The following is a 20,312-nucleotide window of genomic DNA, read 5'->3' as shown; positions in this document are numbered from 1 at the left end:
GTAGGAAACATAAGTGAAGTTAAATTGAACCAAGAAAACCGCCAATATTTTAACTGATTTTGTCATGGTGTCTATTTAAATAGCAGGTAGATAACTATCAGCGTTAATCCCAGCACTTAACACACTCAACAAATTGTGTTACTTTGTTGTTTCTCTAATATAAAGACAGAATAAAAGCTTCAAGAACTTGTCACAGCTCTGCCGTGACATTTAGTGTAATCTACAAGCTTTTTCCGGAGCTTCTGACCGCATCTCATGGCCTTATTCAGCAAATGGACATCTAAGTCTTGTGTCTATATATACATTTGTATTTACTGTATGTACTACAGGCGGCTTTTTCACATGAACACTCATTGTCACTAACTCATTCTTCCATTCAGTAGAACATACATTTCTTTTTCCCAGTATACAGTTTGTTATGTTACAGGAGGGCGACACTGCAGTCAGTACCATCTGTCAATTGTTAACTATTAGATTTAACCTCTGTTGTAACTGTGAATCATAAGACTTCTGTCTTCTTCCCCGTCTGAGAAAGTCAACATAATAAAAGCATAAAAATCCCTCCAATCAAAGGATGAAGAGTATCACTGCTGTGGAAAACAGGAATCAAGACACGCCTCAGATCGACCACAGCTCCTTTCATGTTGGACCGTACTCGTTACAAGACGCACGTTTCACAGATAGAGCGCTCACTTTCCAGCAATGAAGATGATATGATCTCAGAGTTTATGGACTCTGATCAGGGAAACTTTTACAGTCATGGGTCAAGGTCTGATTAGACGTGTAACACACCCAGCACCAAGGAAGCTTTTGAACTGACTTTATATCTCTCTTTACGACTGCCAAGTAAACCGGGGGGCACCATTTGTCACCTTTTTCTTTTTTACATTTTATAGACTAAATGCTTAATAAGATAATAAATTAAGAGATGAATTGATTATGAAAGCAGCTGTAGTTGCTTTGATTTTCCACCTCTCACCTGTACCTCACCTCTCTGCCGTGAGGTTTTTGAAGAGTCTCAGATGTCAAGGTGTGAAGCATCTTTTTTTTTTTTAATCAAATTAGATTCCAAATATCAGTGATGTTTACAGAGTTGGTAAATAAGGCTTGTTTTGTAAAGGGCTTCAGTTCGTACCAGGCTGCAGGAGTGTGGTACCAGGCATCACATCTGTCATATCAAAGTCACAGTGCACAACTGGACAGGGTGTGTGTGTGTGTGTGTGTGTGTGTGTTTAGAAGGAACACTGATGGCTTTGTGTTTACAGACTGAAGGCTACTTTTGTCTTATGCAATGTAAGACAGTGACAGCAAGACAGAGAGCATTAAGATGTTGATAGTTGTCTCTGGAGATCTCTTAGCCCTGCTCTGGTTTGCACTTTAATCTTCAGCTTTATGTTCAACAAAACTAGTTGATCTATGATTGTCAAGTTGAAAGTAACATGTAGGTGTGATGGTGAGCAGTCGTTCACAAGTTTTTTTTTCATATGAGCCCTTAAAATAAAGCAATGCCTAATTGTGTCAAAAACTGTATTTGCTGCAAGAACGATTTGCATATTTTTAGAAGTTAAACTGTCCGACAGTATATTTCACAAGAATGAAGGAAAGATGAGCGACTTCTATTTCGAGTATCTGACAAGTGCTGATGTGAACTAGCACGAGACCTCTTGTTTGTCTGAACAATGAATTGAGTCCTTCATTTCACATGGCTTGTAGGCCTGGACTGGACAGTTCGGCCACAGCAACCCCAACTCCATTTAATGAACATTTATCTCTCTCTATGAACAAACACAATAAATATTAATTTGTGAAGCAGAACTATGTTTTTTTTTCTTGTGTCTTGTAAACCATCTCGTGACCCCTGAGATTTACACTGTGACCCCTGGAGGGGCCGCGATCCCCAGGTTGTGAACCACTGAGCCTAAACTTCAACTTAACATCACTGTCAGGAAGAATAAGATGAACCTACAGAGACAAACTAATATAATTTAAAGGCTCAGTTCATCCACATTACAAACACATATGTTGACTCTTAACTTTGGTGATATCTTTTCATGCAGAGAGCTTTGGTGTCAGTTAGGGCCCCAACTGATGATTTTCTACACTACAACAAACCTGCTAATTATATTCCTGAATAATCGATTAGTGTATAAAACGTCAAAAATAAAAAGGCCAATCATAACCTCTCAGAGCTCAAGATGACATCTTCAAATTGCTTGTTTTATCTAACCAACAGGCCAAAGATATCAAATTTATAATGATGTCATACAGCAAAATGCAGTGAGCAATCACAATGAAAGAGTGCGAACTGGTGAGTTTTGGGGTATTTTTGCTTGAAAAATGACTAAAATAATAAAGTCATCATGACAGAATAGGCTCATCTTTCTGTAGATCAACCAACTGATTAATTGTTTAAGCTCGTGTCAGTTGTCCTGACTTTGAAATATCTGCCTCTGAGATTTCTGCCTCCATCCAAATACAGTGAAAGAGAATGGAACATTGTGGAGTAGTCTGTGGCGCTCACATTTTTCAGTGTTTTGAACATCCAAAACAAAATTCTTCTCATTTAAATTTGCATTATGTGTGGCCTAAGAGTTTAAGACCATTAAAGCTACAGTCAGTAAATGTAATAACCTTTTGTCATATTAGCTGAAACTGTCCCTACATCCACACAGCACAACATGAGACAGATAGTCTGTGAGAAAAAAGTCCTTCTCCTTCTTGTTGTGCTTCTATTGATGCTTGCTAGAATCCACTGCACCTGAAGGAAAACAGCCAATCAGAGCTGAGAAGTCTCTAAATCAGCTGTCAATTATGACAATCACTTTGTGAACTGTGGTCAAACTGAAACTCAGCAGCACTGACTAGATATGAATCAAGATTGTGTTACTGCATTGTCTCTTTCTCACCTCAGATGTTTTCAGAAACATATTTTAGTGCACTGTTTAGCTGTTAAATTAAAAGTTTGCTCCAGCCAGTGGGCACTGCTTTGTTTTTGGCTTGACTGTTTTCAACACAGCAGCCTGGGCCACAAACTTCCTCATTTTACAGCTCAACAGTACACTAAAATGTATCCCTGAAAACATCTGAGGTGAGAAACAGGCAATGCAGTTACAGAATCTTGATTCATATTTGATAAGCGCTGCCTAGTTTGACAGTTTGCAGCTGCGTTAGAGACTCTTTGTTCTTTGATTGGTTGTTTTCACTCACATGCGATGAATTCTTGCAAATGTCATTAGTGGAGGAGGAGCTATGAAGAGGAGGAGGGACATGATTTTGTTAACAGATTATCTATGTCATGTAACAGATACCTCTCAGGGCAAGTGAGAAAATGTTTTTGCATGCTTTAAGGTAAATACTCTCCAACGTACTTGTAAAAAGCAGCTCCCAACATCACTGTGCTCCGGTATGGACACATTGTACAGCTGCTGCTGGAACACAGGCTCGTTGTCATTGACATCCTCCACCAGCACAGTGACTGTAGCCGTGGATGACAGAGCCGGCTCCCCTCCATCAGCCGCCACCACCAGGAACCAAACCTCCATCTGTGTCTCTCTGTCCAGAGCCGCAGCTGTTGTGACCAGGCCCGACTCAGGGTCGATGCTGAGCAGGCTGTCATGGTTGGACTTGAGGATAGAGTATTTAACACCTGAGTTGACGCCTTCATCTGCGTCTCGGGCCCGTATCTGGATGAGGGAACTCCCCTGAGGAGCGTCCTCAGATATACTGATGATGTACACGTCCTTCTCAAAGACTGGGTGGCAGTCGTTGGTGTCAGCCACCCTCAGGAGGAGGACCATCTCGCTGCTCAGGGGTGGGCTCCCAAAATCTGTGGCTTGCACCTTTAACTCATAGAGATCCTTTTCCTCCCTGTCTAACTCTGCATTGACACATAAAGCATACAGAAAATCATCCGTCTGCTTCAGGGTGAACTTCCCATCCTCCTCCTCAAGTGTGACAGTAATCATCTCATCCCTGAAGTCGGGGTCTGACACTGAAATCCGGGCAACGTAGTCCCCAACTGCTGCTGCCTCTGACACCACTGCATCTCCTGTCTCACTGAGAAACAGCACATTGATGGTGGGACTGTTATCGTTGACATTAAGCACCTTCACACCCACAAACGTGCTGCTGTACTCAGGCTGAGCCCCATTATCTCTCGCACTGATGATCAACTCATGAAAAGCCTGAGTCTCATAATCAAGGGGCTTGTTGAGATACACTACCCCGCTGTTTTCATCGATCGAGAAGACCTCATTTGGGTCACTCTGCCGCCTGTTGATCTCATAAGTGATGTGGCCGTTGTTGCCCAGGTCGAGGTCAGTGGCGTGGACCTGACACACAGAGGTCATGAGCAGAGCATTCTCAGGCAGCGCGGCGTGATACTCAGTCTGGTTGAACGCTGGAGGGTTGTCGTTCTCATCCAGGACGTGGATGTTCACCTGAAGAGTCCCCGTCCTGGCTGGAATGCCCCCATCAAAGGCCTCAATGGGGAAGGAGAAGAAGTCCTGTGTCTCTCTGTCCAGTTTGCTGGTGAGGATGAGATCCAGGGTGGGGTGGTTCTCAGATCCACTGCGATACTCCAAGTGGAATAACTGCCCCATGTCACTGTCTGTGATCCTGTATCCCTGGGTACCAAACTCACCCTCATCCTCATCTTTAGCTCCTTCAAGCTGAAATCGACTCCCCGGGGGGCTCAGCTCTGATATTTCCAAGTCAACCTCCTTTGAGGGAAACACAGGTGAGTGATCATTCACATCCTCCACCTGCAGCTTCACCTTTATCATCTCACCTGTGAGAGTGGCTGCCACAAACTCATACTTATCTCTGCTCTCTCTGTCCAGGACCACAGCTGTGGAGATGATCCCCGTGTCCGCGTCTATTTCCAAGTCTCTGAACACATAAGAATCTCTGCTCTCTGAGATGAAGAACCCAGTGCTTGGCCTGCTTAACCCCGCTCCCAGATCTCCGACGATGGTTTTAGCAGGCAAACCCTCTTTGACAGACAGCGTCAGGTTGAACACCTGCCCGAGCGAGTGCGCGCAAAGCAGCGACAGGAAGACCGTCCGAAGGAGCCAAGTTGCGGCATTTTTGCGACCCATTGCTCCTCTCCACATGGCTTTGAACTCTTGGGTTGTAAATCGAAGTTAGGCTACATATTTCCGTGCCAAAGCAACACTCCTCAATCACATTTCAGAGCACCTCTCCAAACAAAAACGGGTAAACGCACCGTGCATTTTTGCGCGCGGGGAAACAGCCAGCAGTCATTCTCCATTACAGTGATTTCAGCAGCTCTGCGTGATTGTGGAGACTCGATGTCCACGCATCTAGTAGCACAAATCCCCCAGGGCTCCTTCACACATCATGGCACTGAGTGGCCACAGAGCACCAACTGTGCGCACTGAACACACCTCCTGGCAGGCGGCACGTCCCACACTGATCGGCTCCATCTGTGGCCCTGATTGCCTCAGATTTAATTAGGCCGAGAGATTACCTCCCTTCAGTGCCGCGTGCTGGAAGGTGGCATAGTACGTTTGACCTGTTGGGGACCTGTTGAGGATCATAAAGTGAGAAGGAGAGTAGAGGGAATAAAGATAAAAGTCATGCAGAGTGAACAGTTATGAGAAAGTTTATATATAATCTGTAATTCAGCCCGTCTGATTTTAGTGAAGTGGTTAGAATAAATGAAATAAATAAACCATTCAGGTTTGGCAAAGGTCCATATAGTATAGTATAACCAGTAGAGGTGGCGCCCTCTACTGGTAAAATCAGTCTGGCCAATTATGGGCTCAAATAAGTCTCAATTACATTTTAAGCGTGTGAAATAATGCTCAGAAATAATTTGAAAGTCTGTGATTGTCTATCACCATTTGTAAACCAGTGGGGAAAAAAGTGTCCTAAAAAAGGTTGTCTAGATAAAATATGTGCACACATAACTTACAGTGGGGATGGTTGACACAGATTCCAACTCTCTACTCAGGTGTTCAAAAAAGAAGCCATTTTGTATTATATTCATGGAGACTAGCGCTCACACTTGTGGATGTACAAACAAGCTTTGAAATCATTTCACGTGCGCAGAATGTCACTGTAACCATAATTACTGCACACATTATATTTATGGGTTATTTTATGACTTGAGTTACTGTGTTATTTATTAATGGGTACGTTATATTTAAGTATTAATAGATTCAGCATTGAGTTGCTGGTTAATTATTATTTATTATTACTATTTTATAGCACTTTGTATTTTGTTTCATTTCTATTTTTTTATGCTGTGTTTAAGTGGGGTCAGTTCTGAGCTACTTGGTTCCTACCTGCCCTTGTTTTGTGGGGATAGGTATGAGTGAGACACAAGAGAAAGTGAGTGCCTCTTGCTTAACAGTGAAGAGAAGTTTCTGTACCCATTAGCTGGGGTGTGTTAGTACTGTCTTACCATGTTGTTAATGATAAAACTAAGAGGAAGAAACAAATGTTGTAGCTTGCTTATTCCCCACAGCCTGCAGAACTGGGGAACACCAACAATCAAGAAAAGAGGGTTACACTACTGAGTCTTCTTAGTTGTCATAACCGTTAACCTCCTGAGACCTGAACTTTTGTTTGATGTGCATTTTTAATTTCTCCCAGCTTTTTTGGATTAGTAGGACCTGATAAGTACAGTGCCAATGTCCTCATATGAGACGACAGTTAAGTCCCAATGTCCTTCAATGAGCTGATGATAAATTCCCAATGTCTTCAAACACAGACTTTCTAAATAACAAAATCTCACCTTGTTACTGTTGCTATTGTACGGAATATCAAACTTCAACAGTTACTAATCATAAATAAAGAAGTTTCAACCATAAAATGTGATCAGGTTTTGGACCTTGTCCACTTTTGTGTCAGGGTCTGCTGCAGACTGAATTGGCAGAGATGGCTGCCATCTTGTTCTTACATGGTGTATTGTGCTCTTACTACCACTAGGTGGCACAAAAAAGTGTCCACGAACGAGGACAACAGGTCTAAGTTAAGCAGAATCAAGTATACAGTCCATCCATCAAGCCCAGCAACGCGTCCCCAGACGTCCCTCTCCCCAGCAACGCTTTCCAACTCCTCCTGGGGCACCCCAAGGCATTCCCAGGTCAGATGAGATATGTAATCCCTCCAGCCTGCTCTGGGTCTGCCCCGGGGCCTCCTACCAGTGGGACGTGCCTGAAACACCTCCAGTGGGAGGCACCCAGGACGCAGGGTCTCAGGAGGTTAAAATAATGACAGAACATTGAAACTAACCAACACCAGGATAAAACTATCACATAGGTCTATAGCCAGGACTCGCTTTATGTATAACATAACGACATACAAACATAATCTAAAAACACATTAATTAAGATGAAAACACAAATAAATGTTTTAAGTTCTGATTGTTTTTACTATGAATTTTACATGCATTATTTCTGTAACATTTTAAATCATTGTAAATAAAAGAAAAAACTGACATATGATCAGTGAATTAAGATCAAAGTAACACCAAACATGGACAAGGTGACAAGAGTTTTCAAAAATATTCTGTAGTAGCCTAAATACACTGGAAGAATAACTCAGAGAATAACTTTTATTACCAGTCCACAAAGATTACACTTTGTAATCCATATCAATTAAAAACATAATTCATTTCACATTAATTCTTTGGACACATTGTTCTATAAGCACCTTGATTATTGTACAATCCTCACTGGTCCTGCAGGGCATCATGCAGCCTCCCATCGGTGCTTGCACGCACTGTAACCAGGCAACAGGTGTAAGCTGAGCTGTGTACCTGAGTAACCAAGCAGCACAGCGACTGAGCCTCCCTTTGTCTCTGTCAGTTTGTTCAACAATTCCACAAACTCAGACACTTCACACAGGATTGTTTTCTCACAGACGTTAGTGGAAAAGAGGGAACATGCCATCCCATATTATGCTCTCCTACCAGTGGGATGACCAGGCTCTAGTGAAAAAGATATACGACCGCCTCAGAGAAGATGGTCTGCCGGTGTGGATGGATATCGAAGGAGGCGTGACAGGGAACATAAATGACTCGTGAGTACAGAGGAATCATAATCACAGATGGGATAAATAAGAGTCTCTTTAAGCAGAAGCCGTGTGTTTGTGTGTTTTCAGGATGGCTGCAGGTGTGGAAGAGGCTGTGGTGATCTGTCCGTTCATGACTCCAGCCTACCAGGCCTCCCGCAGCTGTAAGAAAGAGCTCAACTATGCAGACTCCAGGGAGGTCATCATGGTGCCCGTCATGCTGGCCAACAACTGGGAGGCCAGTGAGTGGCTGGGGCTGATCACTGCAGGCCTGCTGTGGGTCGACTTCAGGTGAGGACAAAGAGGACAGTGGACACATTTTTAACCACTTCATCCTCTCTAAAAGTTAAGTGATTTTGGTACAGAGTGTGTTCTTGGTCAGTTGAAGTGTGTTTCAAAGAGGCAGTTGGTGTGAGTTGCCGAGTGTTGGAGATATTGGCAGTAGCGGTGTCCGCCTGCTCTTGCACAGAAGGAAGAGTGCATCTACTCATGGACAAAAGGCTTGTGCTTGTGATATCGCAAGATGTAAACATTAATGGCGTCCTCCTTGACTCAGCTGTAATGTTAGCTAGCTCAGGGGTGTTAGATGACCTAGCATTAGAAAAAATCTTCCTTCTGCTACATAAAAGTTCCTATATAAAACTGCTCACAACACAACACATCACATTCTCACTCCGACCTCGTCACATATTGACGTTTGGTCCTGGACCCTCCACGTCCACATATGACGTGCAAGGTACCCTGGGTGTGTTGGTTGTCGACGTTCTGGGATGCTGTGTCAACTGCATGTTACAAGCATTGTCTTCTTTCAAAATAAACTTCCATTTTCACAGGAAATTTCCCATTTACATACAGTCTGTTTCAAAATAAATGCACTATGTCAGTACAACAACACAAACAACTATCACACATGGTGGGGTATCGGTAGCGTAGTGGATATTGCTGGCCCCCCATGTACCTCGCCCCATGCTACCTCGCTGCAGCGGTTGTGGGTTCAAGTCCAGCCTGCGACCCTTTGCTACGTGTCAGTCCCTGCTCTCTCTCTCTGTCTCCCCATTTCACACACTGTCCTATCCATTAAAGGCAAAAGCCCACAAAAAAAACCTACCCCACATGGTTAAGTTTAGGAAAAAAGAACAAGGTTTGGCTTTATAATCTTACGGGACATGCATGCCGCTATCCTGGGTAAAAATTGGTGTTTGTTGGACCCATCCATCACCTGTCCCACCCACCCTACTTGGACTTTCGCCATCGTAACTTTCGCTCTTGTCACGTTGCGTTTCCCCCTGATGCTGACAAGCATTGTTAAACTATAATGGTGACTGGCCATGCACCATGCTGATGTTAAAGGCGGCCTTTTTTAGTCGGTGTCTGACACCGCAAGTCACTGACTAAGTGCTGGATTTTGGCAACTTTGGAGTGAGACTGGGTTACACAACAAAGTCTGTGGATTATCTTGAGTAACCGGGTCATGATTCCTGGAAAGAGACATTGCGGTTGAGTTTTTCAAATTTATTTTTTTGGCACTTTGAGCACCACAAGCTGAGTGCCATCTAGTTTCATTACACTGGAGTGAAGGCAGACATCTCTAAGGCCGATATCTCCAACACTCAGCAACTCACACCAAAAAAAAAAATCAACTTATTAATAACACTACAGGTAAGATGAAAAACATGTATTTTTAATTTTGGGGTGAACTGTCCCTTTAAAGATGAGACTACATGGATGTACTTAACATAGATTAAACACTTAACATCTAATCTTTCTGATATTTTACAATTTACCATTAATGGTGTTGTCTTTTTAGAAATGCAGAAAAGGAAGAGGAGAACTTTGAGATGTGTCTCAGGTCTCTGGAGGAGGAGATCATGTTTAATGCCGGTCACCTGCTGGCAGTTGAAGAACCACCAAGTGAGGAGGTGGATCAGCCAGAACCACCAAAACCCCATCTGAAGAAGAAGCCTGGACGAGGGTTTTGTCATGCTCTCTCAAGGCTCTACATAAGTGATTCAGGTAGATATGAAACACAAATCAAAAAATATTCCCCCAAGAGCCATAGCTGACTGTACAAAATTTCATGGAAATCCATTCAGTGGTTTCAATGAATGTGCACAGTGGGGTGATGCTGATTAATTATCCAGGGTTAACTGGGACATTGTTAAAATGTTGCCGTTATTTTTAACAGCGTAGCTGGACACCACTTTAGTCAGGCTTTTCAAGTTTCCAATTGTGGTGAACTCTTTAAACTCAACAGCAATTTGAGCCTTGCACACTGAAACTTTAACTGTGTGGACTTCTCTTGAAAACTTGCGTATGTGATACCATCTCTTGTTCCTCGTGACATAATGTCACAGGTGAGCAAGGTGAGGAAATAATCCACCCAACCGGTGACACCAGAAACACAGTGGAGCTCAGCGAGACACTTGGAGATCATTGTTACTGGGTGGAGATTAAGGGTAACGGCTGTAAATACTACAGGAACGCTGTCACCAACAGATACCTCGGTGAGTACACAAACTGATCGTAACTGAAACAAGAGAAACAGCAAGTATGTGAAAAATGTAGTTTTTATTAAATGAGGCAAAATAAACTTCACATTTCGAGCCAGAAAAAGGGAAATGTTTGTTCCATGTCCGTACAAATGGGAATCTTGAGTCTGTACTTTTTTTCCACAAACAACCTCCTTCCATCTGCAGGGTTTGACCCCCGCAGCAAACAGGTTTACTCTGTGCCGAGTCTGTGTGAGTCTGAGGAGTGGCTGATGTTGGTGGATCAGACGGACCAGAGCCATCAGAGAGCCGTTGTCATCAAAAACAAACACTCTGGGAGGTTCCTCGCAGTCCAACATGGCCGCTTTATCGGACTAACATCGTACAATCAAGACTGCAAATGGTTCTTAGAGTAAAACGAGACAGTTTGGTCTCTTTAGTGAAAGACATTAGTTATTAAGAAAAAGCAGTAGCAAGCAAAACTTGATGGTTGTATCTACAACAGGGGGTTTGGTAGAAATAAAATTAAACGTTACTGTGACAAGGGGAGAAAATAAAAAAAAAATCATTAGAATCTTTTCCTCTTGAGGATTTCTGGTTTCCAGTTGACTGGATGGCTTTCTTCCGTCTGCAACAAAGGAAACAGAGTTTTGTATTACCTCTCCGCAGCCTGGGAACTAAAGCTAACATATAAACTGACTTTGATGATAATGTTGCAACTTACAGCTGTGTCATCTTCTTTGTAAACTTTAATGGTCTTGTCTGCCTCTGCGGTGATCAGTCTGCTTTCTGAGTTGTCGAACATGCAAGCGAAGATGCCTGACTCGCTGTCCAGAGATCCAGGCTGCACGGCTGCGTGAATCCTCTGGAAGTTGTAGCCTGTCCTCCAGTCCCACATGTGGATGGTCCCATTGTCGGCTGCACAGAGAATAAATATGTGTTTGATTAGCCGTGATTCTGAGCTTTGTGTGTTTCTGATTCAATACTGCAATCGCCTGTATAATTAAAACAACATTAACACAAATAAAATTTGGTTATCTATTATTAAGATTCAAAAATTAAACATTCTCTGTCGACAAATCCAGTGACAGTGTGGTTGGTTATCAATACCTCCAGACACCAGCACGCCATCAGAGTTCACAGCCAGAGTGTTGATGATGGCGTTGTGGCCTGACAGGTTCTGGATGAAGTTGCCATCTGGGAACATCCACTGCTTGATGTTATCAGCAGAACCAGAGGCAAAAGTGTATCTGTGACACACAGGAAATAATATGACAACATGTTGAGCATATTAAGAACTCTTATTTTTTATTTATTTTTTTTAATAATGGTGTAATTGGTGTATAATATCCCTTCAAACAAAACTTATTTTGCTGGAACAATTCAAACCTTATACAATTTATTATAACACATCCTAAAAAAACCTAACCCTAAATAAATAGAAACCAGCTAATGTTTAGCTAGTCTTACTGATAAATTACTTTCAAGTGTTAAACATTTCTGACTATTAACCAACAACCAACAATTGTTTCAGCTTCACACTAACTGAACAACATATGTTAGGGTTAGGTAACTTACTGTCTGGGGTGCAGCGCCAGTGTTCGGACAGACTTCTTGTGGTTTGTCAGAGTTGCTCTGGTTTTTCCAGCGACCAAATCCCACAGTCTGATGGTTGAATCGTGGCTGCCTGCAAGAAGTGAATCAGTTGTCAGCTGATAACGGATGAAGGCCGACCAAGCAGCTACAACTTCTGCTGCATTTCCACTGCGTGGTACAGCACAGCTCTACTCAACTAGACTTACTCTGTTTTTTATGTATAGCAGTAATAGTTATGAATAGTGTTAATAGAGTTAAATCACTGCAGACCTTTTTTAAATATACAAATATCGATCACTATTTTTTGATTCACTTAACCCAGATTTTAAAAAATGGCAGCCAGCAAAAACAACGCCAAACATTGATGAAGTGCCGATGTTCCTCTTGTTTGGTTGTGGATGAAAGGATTCAGCAAGTGTCGCATTGAAGATGATGTCGAGGTGTCGTTATGGGCATAAGCTGAGAATCCTGCCTACACTGACCTACACCTACCATGCAGTGGAAATTGGCATTTAATGACAGAATAATTTCTTAGTTGTTCCTCTTCTTCTCGCTATTATTATTTTACCTGTGATGACTTGTGGTTCTGCAGCCTGACATCTCACTGTGGCCACAGTGTTGGTGTGGCCGGTTAAAGTGTGCACGTTAGCTTTTGTCCTGATGTCCCACACCTGTATGGGCAGAGAAGACATCCAATTAGTTTCATTAATTAATCCTGCAGAGGCATTTTTACTTACACATCATATTCAAATCATATTAAACTTCAGTCGTATGATGGAGGGATGGTCCCTCTTAACACCAACGCTCACTTTTCCACCTTCACTTGTTTTAAGTATGAGAGATAAATGCTATTTGAAGGTGCACACTAGAAAACTTTACCAAGACCAAGTGAAAATGAAGCTCTTAAATTAAGGGAGGAATAAGTGTGTTGTTCAATATGTAACTGTTGTTCAATAAGTGCGGCGGAGTATAAGGTAACAGATGAAGACATCCGAAAGCCGATAGATAGTTATTCACTCCTGGACAGTGAAACACAAAATAAAGAACTGAATGCAAATCACATTCAGGAGCAGACCTGACATGATGCTTAGCAAAGAATTCAGACACTGGAATTTAATTTGATTTGACGTTCCCGATGCCTGAATCCAAAAGGACCCACAGAATGTTTTTCTTTTTCCCACCCAAATGAGCTTTATTCTACTGTAGTGTCCTCAATTCTGAAACAGAAAATGTACCCATATATTCAGAACATTCCCTGAGTGCTCTCACTGTCATCAAACACATCTTACCCAATTCACTGTCTATTAGGCAGTTTCAGACCTTTTACCTTATGACAACATAATTTTGAGTTTTAGCACTCAAGTTGTTGGAATTTTCCATGTTCACTAATATTTTTGGGCTGTCTTAGACGACAGGAATAACATATATCAATTGTGAAAATGGATGTAGTACTCCTTTAATGCTTTTCAACATTTCATTCACACATTCACAGCAAACATCAAAGTACCATCTTACCCTTGCCGTGGCATCTCTGCTGCACGTCACCAATACATCGATAGTTGGATGAAGGTCGATATCATACACAGCGCTAAGGTGTCCGTGGTAGTGCCTGATGACCTGATAAACAGATTGACATAATATCATAAATCAAAGTAATGGCCCCATAAGACTAAAGTAACTCCATCACAGTAACCCCACTCTCATTACTATGCCATACCTTGTTGTACTCCAGATCCCAACACTTGACTTGTTTGTCTTCTCCACAGGAGAACAGGTAGGGGCTACGGTTGCTAACCGCCACACCACGCACTGTACTGATGTGTCCAGTCAGGGAGAGTTTCAGTTTCCCGCTGGCCAGGTCCCAGATCTGTCAAAACAAACAGCATTCAAGTCACAGTGGCCGTCATTTATCAGTCTAACGTACAAACCAGCACAGATCCGAGTGCAGAAATCATCTAACGATAGGATTCGCGTGATTTATAACATGTTCTTATCTTGCCTATCACAGCGTAGGAATGATAGGGTGCTGATGAATGTGGCCACTGAAAAAAATCATTATTTAAATGTCCTGCCACAGTATATTCTCAGTTTAAAGCCCTCGCCCTGAGAGTTAATGACGGATGTTGCAGGTCTAATTTAATCAACTGGTTCTATCTGGTGGCCTGTAAAGTGGCATTGAGGAAGTTGGGAAAACGCAGTATGGAAAGAAGTAACTGCTGCAGTCAACTGTGTTGCAGTGGACAATCGAACTTCAGGTGAGGTTGGAATATTTTATTTATACATCAATGATATGTACCGACCTATGGGATACATGTATTATTAATATGAGCCCATGAAGTGTATAATATTGATAATGTTAAAATGACCAATTCATATAAAAGCTAATACGGCCTCATAACAATTATCCAACTCAGCCAGATCTACTATGCTGCACTGCAAATCCACGCTGACTCAAACTTGTGTACACGAGCTGAAACCTTTCGTGAGATTTGATTGCAGCCGCCACTCACTTTCACAGTGATAACTGCCGAGCTTTGCATGGAAATGGCCGCACACCCATTTTTCTGTCGTACGTTCATTCATAAATGAGGGCCATAATGAGAACTTTAGAACATTTCCACAAATAGTGTCTCCAGAGCGCCATCTTGAGGTGGCCGGAGGGACATTATCATAAAAGCTGCAGTTGTAGATACTGAAAAAAGTGCACAGAAAATGTACGATACATGGCTGGTAACAGCAGAGTGTAATAAGGTGACCATCAATGATTCCTGCATGCATAAATTTACCTAAAATGTAATGGAATATAGATTGAATAGATTAAATCAAAGCAGAAGATATTAGGCCGTAAGGTTAATCAGAAAAAGTCTCACAGAAACTGATTTCCGCTCCGACATCTGGGGACTACACGATCTTTACTTCATAAAAAAGATCAATACATGTTCAGCTAATCAGCGGGAGTTCGCAGCTCATAACCCCGCAAGAGTCCTGTGATCGGGGTCGTAATTCAGCACTTGTTCCATCTGAGCGTAATGATCAGTTCCGCCTGAGCATAAAGAGATTTAGTACGCGAGTGATGGCACAGCCGTCACGTGATCGCACTACACCAATAAGGTACCCGCATTTCGTGTTGCCATGGTTTCATTCAGCAGAGGAAAACAGACCCGGAAGTCCTCAAAAGTGAACAGAAATGAGCTGAAACAGCGCTATTCACATCGCTGTGTCCATGAAACACGATGAGACAAATAGACAATAAGGTGAACTAAGCAAAACTGTCTTAAAACACATTCGATTCAATACCTGGGCATAACCGACGTATTATTACATAGACAACATAGCTGCAGTAATACGAGAACGGCTATGTATTTATTTAATTTTTTTTGTGCACTGTTATCTCGTGATAACGACTTAATATTTCGCTATCTTGATATAACAAAGATTGTTTTCTCATGGTAACGAATTGATTATCTCAATATAACAAAAATTGTTTTCCCGTGATAATTGTCAAGTCTGATGATTGCGCACTGGTTAATGTAATCGTCTTGATTTCAGCCTACAAGAGCTGCCGTGGTCCTGCTAGATGCTTCCTGCTGTTATCATTAGTCACACTTCTACTGTTATTATACACATATGATTATTGTCACATACCGTATATTTCCAAATAGTCGCCCGGTGGCATACAGCCGCGGGGCACCTAATAGCCGCCGGGGGTTTGACCCCATTTTGCGTATTAAACGCCGGGGCATTATTTCCTCACTCATCGCCTCAAGGAGGGACAGCCCTGCAGACAGAGAGAGAGCAGCTCGCAAGGGCTGCTCTCTCTCTGTCTGCAGGGCTGAGGGACTGTTTGCGCTTTTACGCACGGGTCGGTGGTGAAGTGGCGCACATGACTGGTGCTACGGACAGACGGATGGACGGACGGACAGACAGCCACGTATCTAAAACAGGTAATACATCTGGCTACATCTTTCCCACATTAAATATCCGTGATCACCTACAATGAGTACCGGGCCATCAAATCACAGCATCCGTGGTGAGAGGACACGGAATTGTGTGCGCTTTTACGCATGCGGGTGTAGGTGATCACGGTGCTCTCTCCCTGTCTGCAGGGCTGTCCCTCCTTGAGGCAATGAATGAGGAAATAATTGCTCTTGTAGGCTGAAATCAAGACGATCACATTAACCAGTGCGCAATCATCAGACTTGACAATTATCACGGGAAAACAATCTTTGTTATATCGAGATAGCGAAATATTAAGTCGTTATCACGAGATAACAGTGCACACACACACAAAAAAAATACATGGCCGTTCTCGTATTCCGTACTGAACAGCTATGTTGTCTATGTAATAATACGTCGGTTATGCCCAGGTATTGAATCGAATGTGTTTTAAGACAGTTTTGCTTAGTTCACCTTATTGTCTATTTGTCTCATCGTGTTTCATGGACACGGCGATGTGAATAGCGCTGTTTCAGTTCATTTCTGCTCACTTTTGAGGACTTCCGGGTCTGTTTTCCTCTGCTGAATGAAACCATGGCGACACGAAATGCGGGTACCTTATTGGTGTAGATCGATCACGTGACAACCGTGCCACCACTCGCGTACTAAATCTCATTACGCTCAGGCGGAACTGATCATTACGCTCAGACGGAACAAGTTGTGGGGTTATGAGCTACGAACTCCCGCTGATTAGCTGAACATGTATCGATCTTTTTTATGAAGTAAAGATCGTGTAGTCCCCAGATGTCAGAACGAGATGAAACGATAACTGTGTTCACCTTACGGCATATATCAATAAAACAGGTGATTAATGAAGATTAGAAATGATTTACCAGGGTAAGTGCTCGGTCTTAATTTTGTCCTTCAATCTCAAACTGCTGTTCCAAAGTTTAAAAGGGAGCTTTCATGCTCAGAATTTATTGTATTGGATAATATTTGTAATTGTTTTTGACATTTTATACACACACCCACAAAGGCAATCAAAGCATTGACTAACATGGACAACTGGTTATTTTCAGTTTCTCTGACCTTTATGGTTCTGTCCGCAGACCCTGTGACAAACCACTGGTTCCCAGGCTCCACAGCGATGGACCTCACCCAGCCAAGATGACCACTGATGACCTGTCAGATAAAACATACCACCGTTAAAAATAGCACAGAGGACACGTCCCAGATGCTGGACTCGCTTTGGCATCAGTTTGTCAATTTGATTTGTGCTTACCCGAAACAGTTTCCATGGTGGATGCCACTGGGGTTTGGGCATGGTCGGAGCTTTCCTTGCGAGTGCAGAATTTCTGGTGGCACTTCCCTCCAACAGCGACTAAAATAAATACATTCACTGTTAGCTCTGCACATCTTTCAGGGATTTAACAGCATGTGAAAACACACTGCGACCCACCACAGCAGTCGACGGAGGGTGAGACCTCTCTGCTCCTCCTGCGTGTCGATGGATGTCACCGACACTGGATGCAGTGCGGCTTGCGTCCTGCCTACAATTCAAAAACAACATGAATATTAGTTGCGTTAAAATCCTGAAAAGGTTCATCTTGAGTGTTAATGTCAAATTGCTACCAGTAACTTGTTTTACCTGGCTTGTGAGGGTGGCAGAGCGAGCGCCATGGAGTGGACTCCTGCCTCGCTTGGATTCCTGTGCATCTTTGTGTCAGCAGTCAGGGCTACTCCTATTGGGCGAGAAATACTGGTATAAAACACTAGAATAAAGCTGATGCGGTTTACTGAATGGGCTCAGAACAATTACAGCAAACAGGTTTGATAAATCAATAAATAGCACAGTACTTACCAGGTCCAGAAGGATAAGCATGTGTCCCAGTGACCAGGTAGTCTGGGTCATCCCCTGAAACACATCAGGGGAAAAACACAACAACCCACAAATGAGCTAATTTTAGAGCATCAATGTTCAGGGAAACAACAAAGACATAACCTAACAAGTCTAAATGAATTACAAAACTTTTTTAAGCACGAGCCTTTTCTGGACACATGAAGATAACATTTCTGTGTGGATGTTTTTTCTCAGTAATCAACTATTATCATATTGAGCGCATAATGCAGTGTGTGTTTCCTTCTCACCTGGCTGTGCGTAGCTCTGTTGGCCCAGCATACTGCCAGGAAGCTGAGACACTCTGTCCTTCCCTTCCTTCAGGACAGGCATGTGTAAAACTGCACTATAATCCGCTTTTAGTTTCACAGCCATCTTTAACTTGTGGCTGCAAACACAGGAGACAACAATGCATTGTTTTCTCATTTCACAATCACTTAGGTGCTCACTCTGTTTGATGAATGAGCAGATTTTTTGCCTGATGTAACGCAAAACAATACAGAGATAACTGATTGGCTATTTTTCCAGAAGTGGGCAATGTGGTTAAAATAGTTTCTTATTGTATGGCATGCTACTCAACTTTACACTGATCAGCCAAAACATTAAAACCACTGGTGGGTGAAGTGATTAATATTGATCTTGTTGTTACAATGTAACATTCTGCGGGGAATATTTTTGGTTCCTGGTATTCATGTGAATACCACGTGACACACAGCACCCACCAAACCACTGTTGTGGACCAAGTACACCCCCTCATGGCAACAAAGCGGCTTGATGGCAGTGGCCATCAAGCAGAACAATGCACCATGCCACACTACAAAACAGCTCAGGAACGGCCCCAAGAATGTGACAGAAAGCTCAACGCATCGGGAGGGGGGGGGGGGGGGGGGGGCGCAACTGTGTTTGGATAAGTGAGGTGCTTCAAGTAGCATCCACAGCTGGCAGTGGTTTTAATGTAGTGGCTAATATCACTATGTTTTTATATGGCAATATTGTATCGTCACACAGTGTCAAGTATTGATTTTTTTATTATATAAAGTATTAATATGACAAAAACAGATTAAACTTCAGGTAGCCTGCTAGGATAATATAATCAATTGCTTTTTCAGTCCACAAGATACATTTTACTACAACTAAAAACTTTATCTTATTAGATAAAACAGACATTGACAAAGTTTTCCTTTGGGGGACATAAGTAACATTTGAAAAAGGTAATAAATTGCAATACATTTTATTGCAATACTCAGCATATCGCAACATATTTAAAATCGCAATAATATTTTATTGTGACTTAGGTGCTGTGATAATACTGTATTGTGGGTCCTCTGATAATTCCTACCTCTAGTAACAGCACATTTTTAGGATTTGCCCAGCCTTGAGTTTATAAGCAATTCATCTCTTATAACGTTAGTTGCCTTACAAGCAACTTTACAAACTCACATTATGTGGTCTTAAACTACATGTAAACAAACACCAAGGCTTATAGAAAGAAGAGATGAAGAAGTATCTTCCCATTCTCTCTTATTACACAACTTAACTTCTACTAAAACAGTAATTCTGTTTATTATGATTACACTACTTACACTAGTCAAAGCTGGACTAGGTAAACACTGGAGACTGCGAATAGTTTAAACCCACTTTAAGATTTTTTTTTTAAAAAAATATGTAATGTGCTTGTACAAACAAAGGAAAAATAGTTCAAACTGCTCTGCAACATGTATTAATGTAAAATGCCAGACGTACCTTTCATCATCCTGTACGATGGATTTCGCATGGTCGGACACAAACATGTCATGCGTCCTTTTGAGGGATCTGAAGACCAAAGTGTGCACAGAGTGCTTCTGTACATCCTGTAGAAGAAAATAGTAATATTAAATAAAACATATGTTTAACCAACACAAACCGGCAACATTTATAAATTGTTCTACCCTTGAAAATAAGTTATACAGACAAGAAATCGTATCGTGAACGTAACGCGATCCAGCAATTAGCCGGGCCCGACACGGTATACGTTCTGTCCAGCCAGAGCGGGAGCAACAGATAAAGCCTCGAGACAACTTCAAACCTGGGTTTACCTCGGCCATGGTGGTGATATGGACACGGATACAATCCCACAGCGGAAGAAACTACTTTCTTTAAGGTTTATAGGCTGGTTACACTCAAAAATATATCACAATACGACAAACATGACCACCACTGCACACCAACGACCATAGGACCCGGAAGTAAATAATACCAACAGCAGCTAGAGGTTTGCCAGCGCCCTCTGTCGGTCAGGAGGTGTAGAGCACTGCAATTCTGCAAACACAACAGTAAAAACAGTCTCCTCCTTGCAAAATATATTTTCTGCT

At 42.3% G+C, this 20,312-nt stretch overlaps 3 protein-coding genes across 3 annotated transcripts in view; 1 reads left to right on the top strand and 2 right to left on the bottom strand.

Moving 5' to 3' along the window:
- Nucleotides 1-5,350, bottom strand: part of dchs2 (dachsous cadherin-related 2) — a 42,351-nt gene extending 37,001 nt beyond the window's left edge. Inside the window, exon 1 of the mRNA XM_049572584.1 lies at nt 3,369-5,350. Coding sequence (XP_049428541.1) covers nt 3,369-5,114 — 1,746 coding nt within the window. The 5' untranslated portion in view covers nt 5,115-5,350. The remainder of the gene's footprint in view (nt 1-3,368) is intronic.
- Nucleotides 5,351-7,765: 2,415 nt separating this feature from the next.
- Nucleotides 7,766-10,948, top strand: LOC125883569 (uncharacterized). Its single transcript, XM_049567960.1, has 5 exons — nt 7,766-8,052; nt 8,134-8,334; nt 9,851-10,056; nt 10,398-10,547; nt 10,740-10,948. Exons 1-5 carry the CDS (start codon nt 7,916-7,918, stop codon nt 10,946-10,948), a joined length of 903 nt encoding a protein of 300 aa, XP_049423917.1. The 5' UTR covers nt 7,766-7,915.
- plrg1 (pleiotropic regulator 1) lies at nt 10,593-20,189 on the bottom strand. Its single transcript, XM_049572242.1, has 15 exons — nt 20,037-20,189; nt 19,705-19,811; nt 18,213-18,349; nt 17,926-17,979; nt 17,713-17,806; nt 17,524-17,614; nt 17,347-17,445; nt 17,154-17,246; nt 13,846-13,995; nt 13,644-13,745; nt 12,697-12,799; nt 12,111-12,219; nt 11,643-11,782; nt 11,257-11,450; nt 10,593-11,160 (listed from the first exon to the last, which is right to left on the bottom strand). Exons 1-15 carry the CDS (start codon nt 20,043-20,045, stop codon nt 11,101-11,103), a joined length of 1,542 nt encoding a protein of 513 aa, XP_049428199.1. The 5' UTR covers nt 20,046-20,189; the 3' UTR covers nt 10,593-11,100.
- Nucleotides 20,190-20,312: the final 123 nt, after the last annotated feature.

This window comes from Epinephelus fuscoguttatus, linkage group LG3 (genome assembly GCF_011397635.1).
Source record: "Epinephelus fuscoguttatus linkage group LG3, E.fuscoguttatus.final_Chr_v1".
NCBI classification, from domain to species: domain Eukaryota; kingdom Metazoa; phylum Chordata; class Actinopteri; order Perciformes; family Serranidae; genus Epinephelus; species Epinephelus fuscoguttatus.
The sequence above is the reverse complement of the archived record's forward strand: the minus strand, read 5'-3'. Positions and strand labels throughout refer to the sequence as shown.

What these genes read in the sequence shown, in the direction of transcription:
- plrg1 (XM_049572242.1), bottom strand. An exon ending in ACAGAGCTACGCACAGCCAG is followed by an intron (nt 17,980 to 18,212) that starts GTGAGAAGGAAA and finishes GATGTGTTTCAG; the next exon opens with GGGATGACCCAGACTACCTG. An exon ending in AGAACCACAAGTCATCACAG is followed by an intron (nt 12,220 to 12,696) that starts GTAAAATAATAA and finishes CACTTCTTGCAG; the next exon opens with GCAGCCACGATTCAACCATC.
- LOC125883569 (XM_049567960.1), top strand. Translation starts at nt 7,916, where the DNA reads ATGCCATCCCATATTATGCTCTCCTACCAGTGGGATGACCAGGCTCTA. An exon ending in CTGCTGTGGGTCGACTTCAG is followed by an intron (nt 8,335 to 9,850) that starts GTGAGGACAAAG and finishes TTGTCTTTTTAG; the next exon opens with AAATGCAGAAAAGGAAGAGG. An exon ending in TGTCACCAACAGATACCTCG is followed by an intron (nt 10,548 to 10,739) that starts GTGAGTACACAA and finishes TTCCATCTGCAG; the next exon opens with GGTTTGACCCCCGCAGCAAA.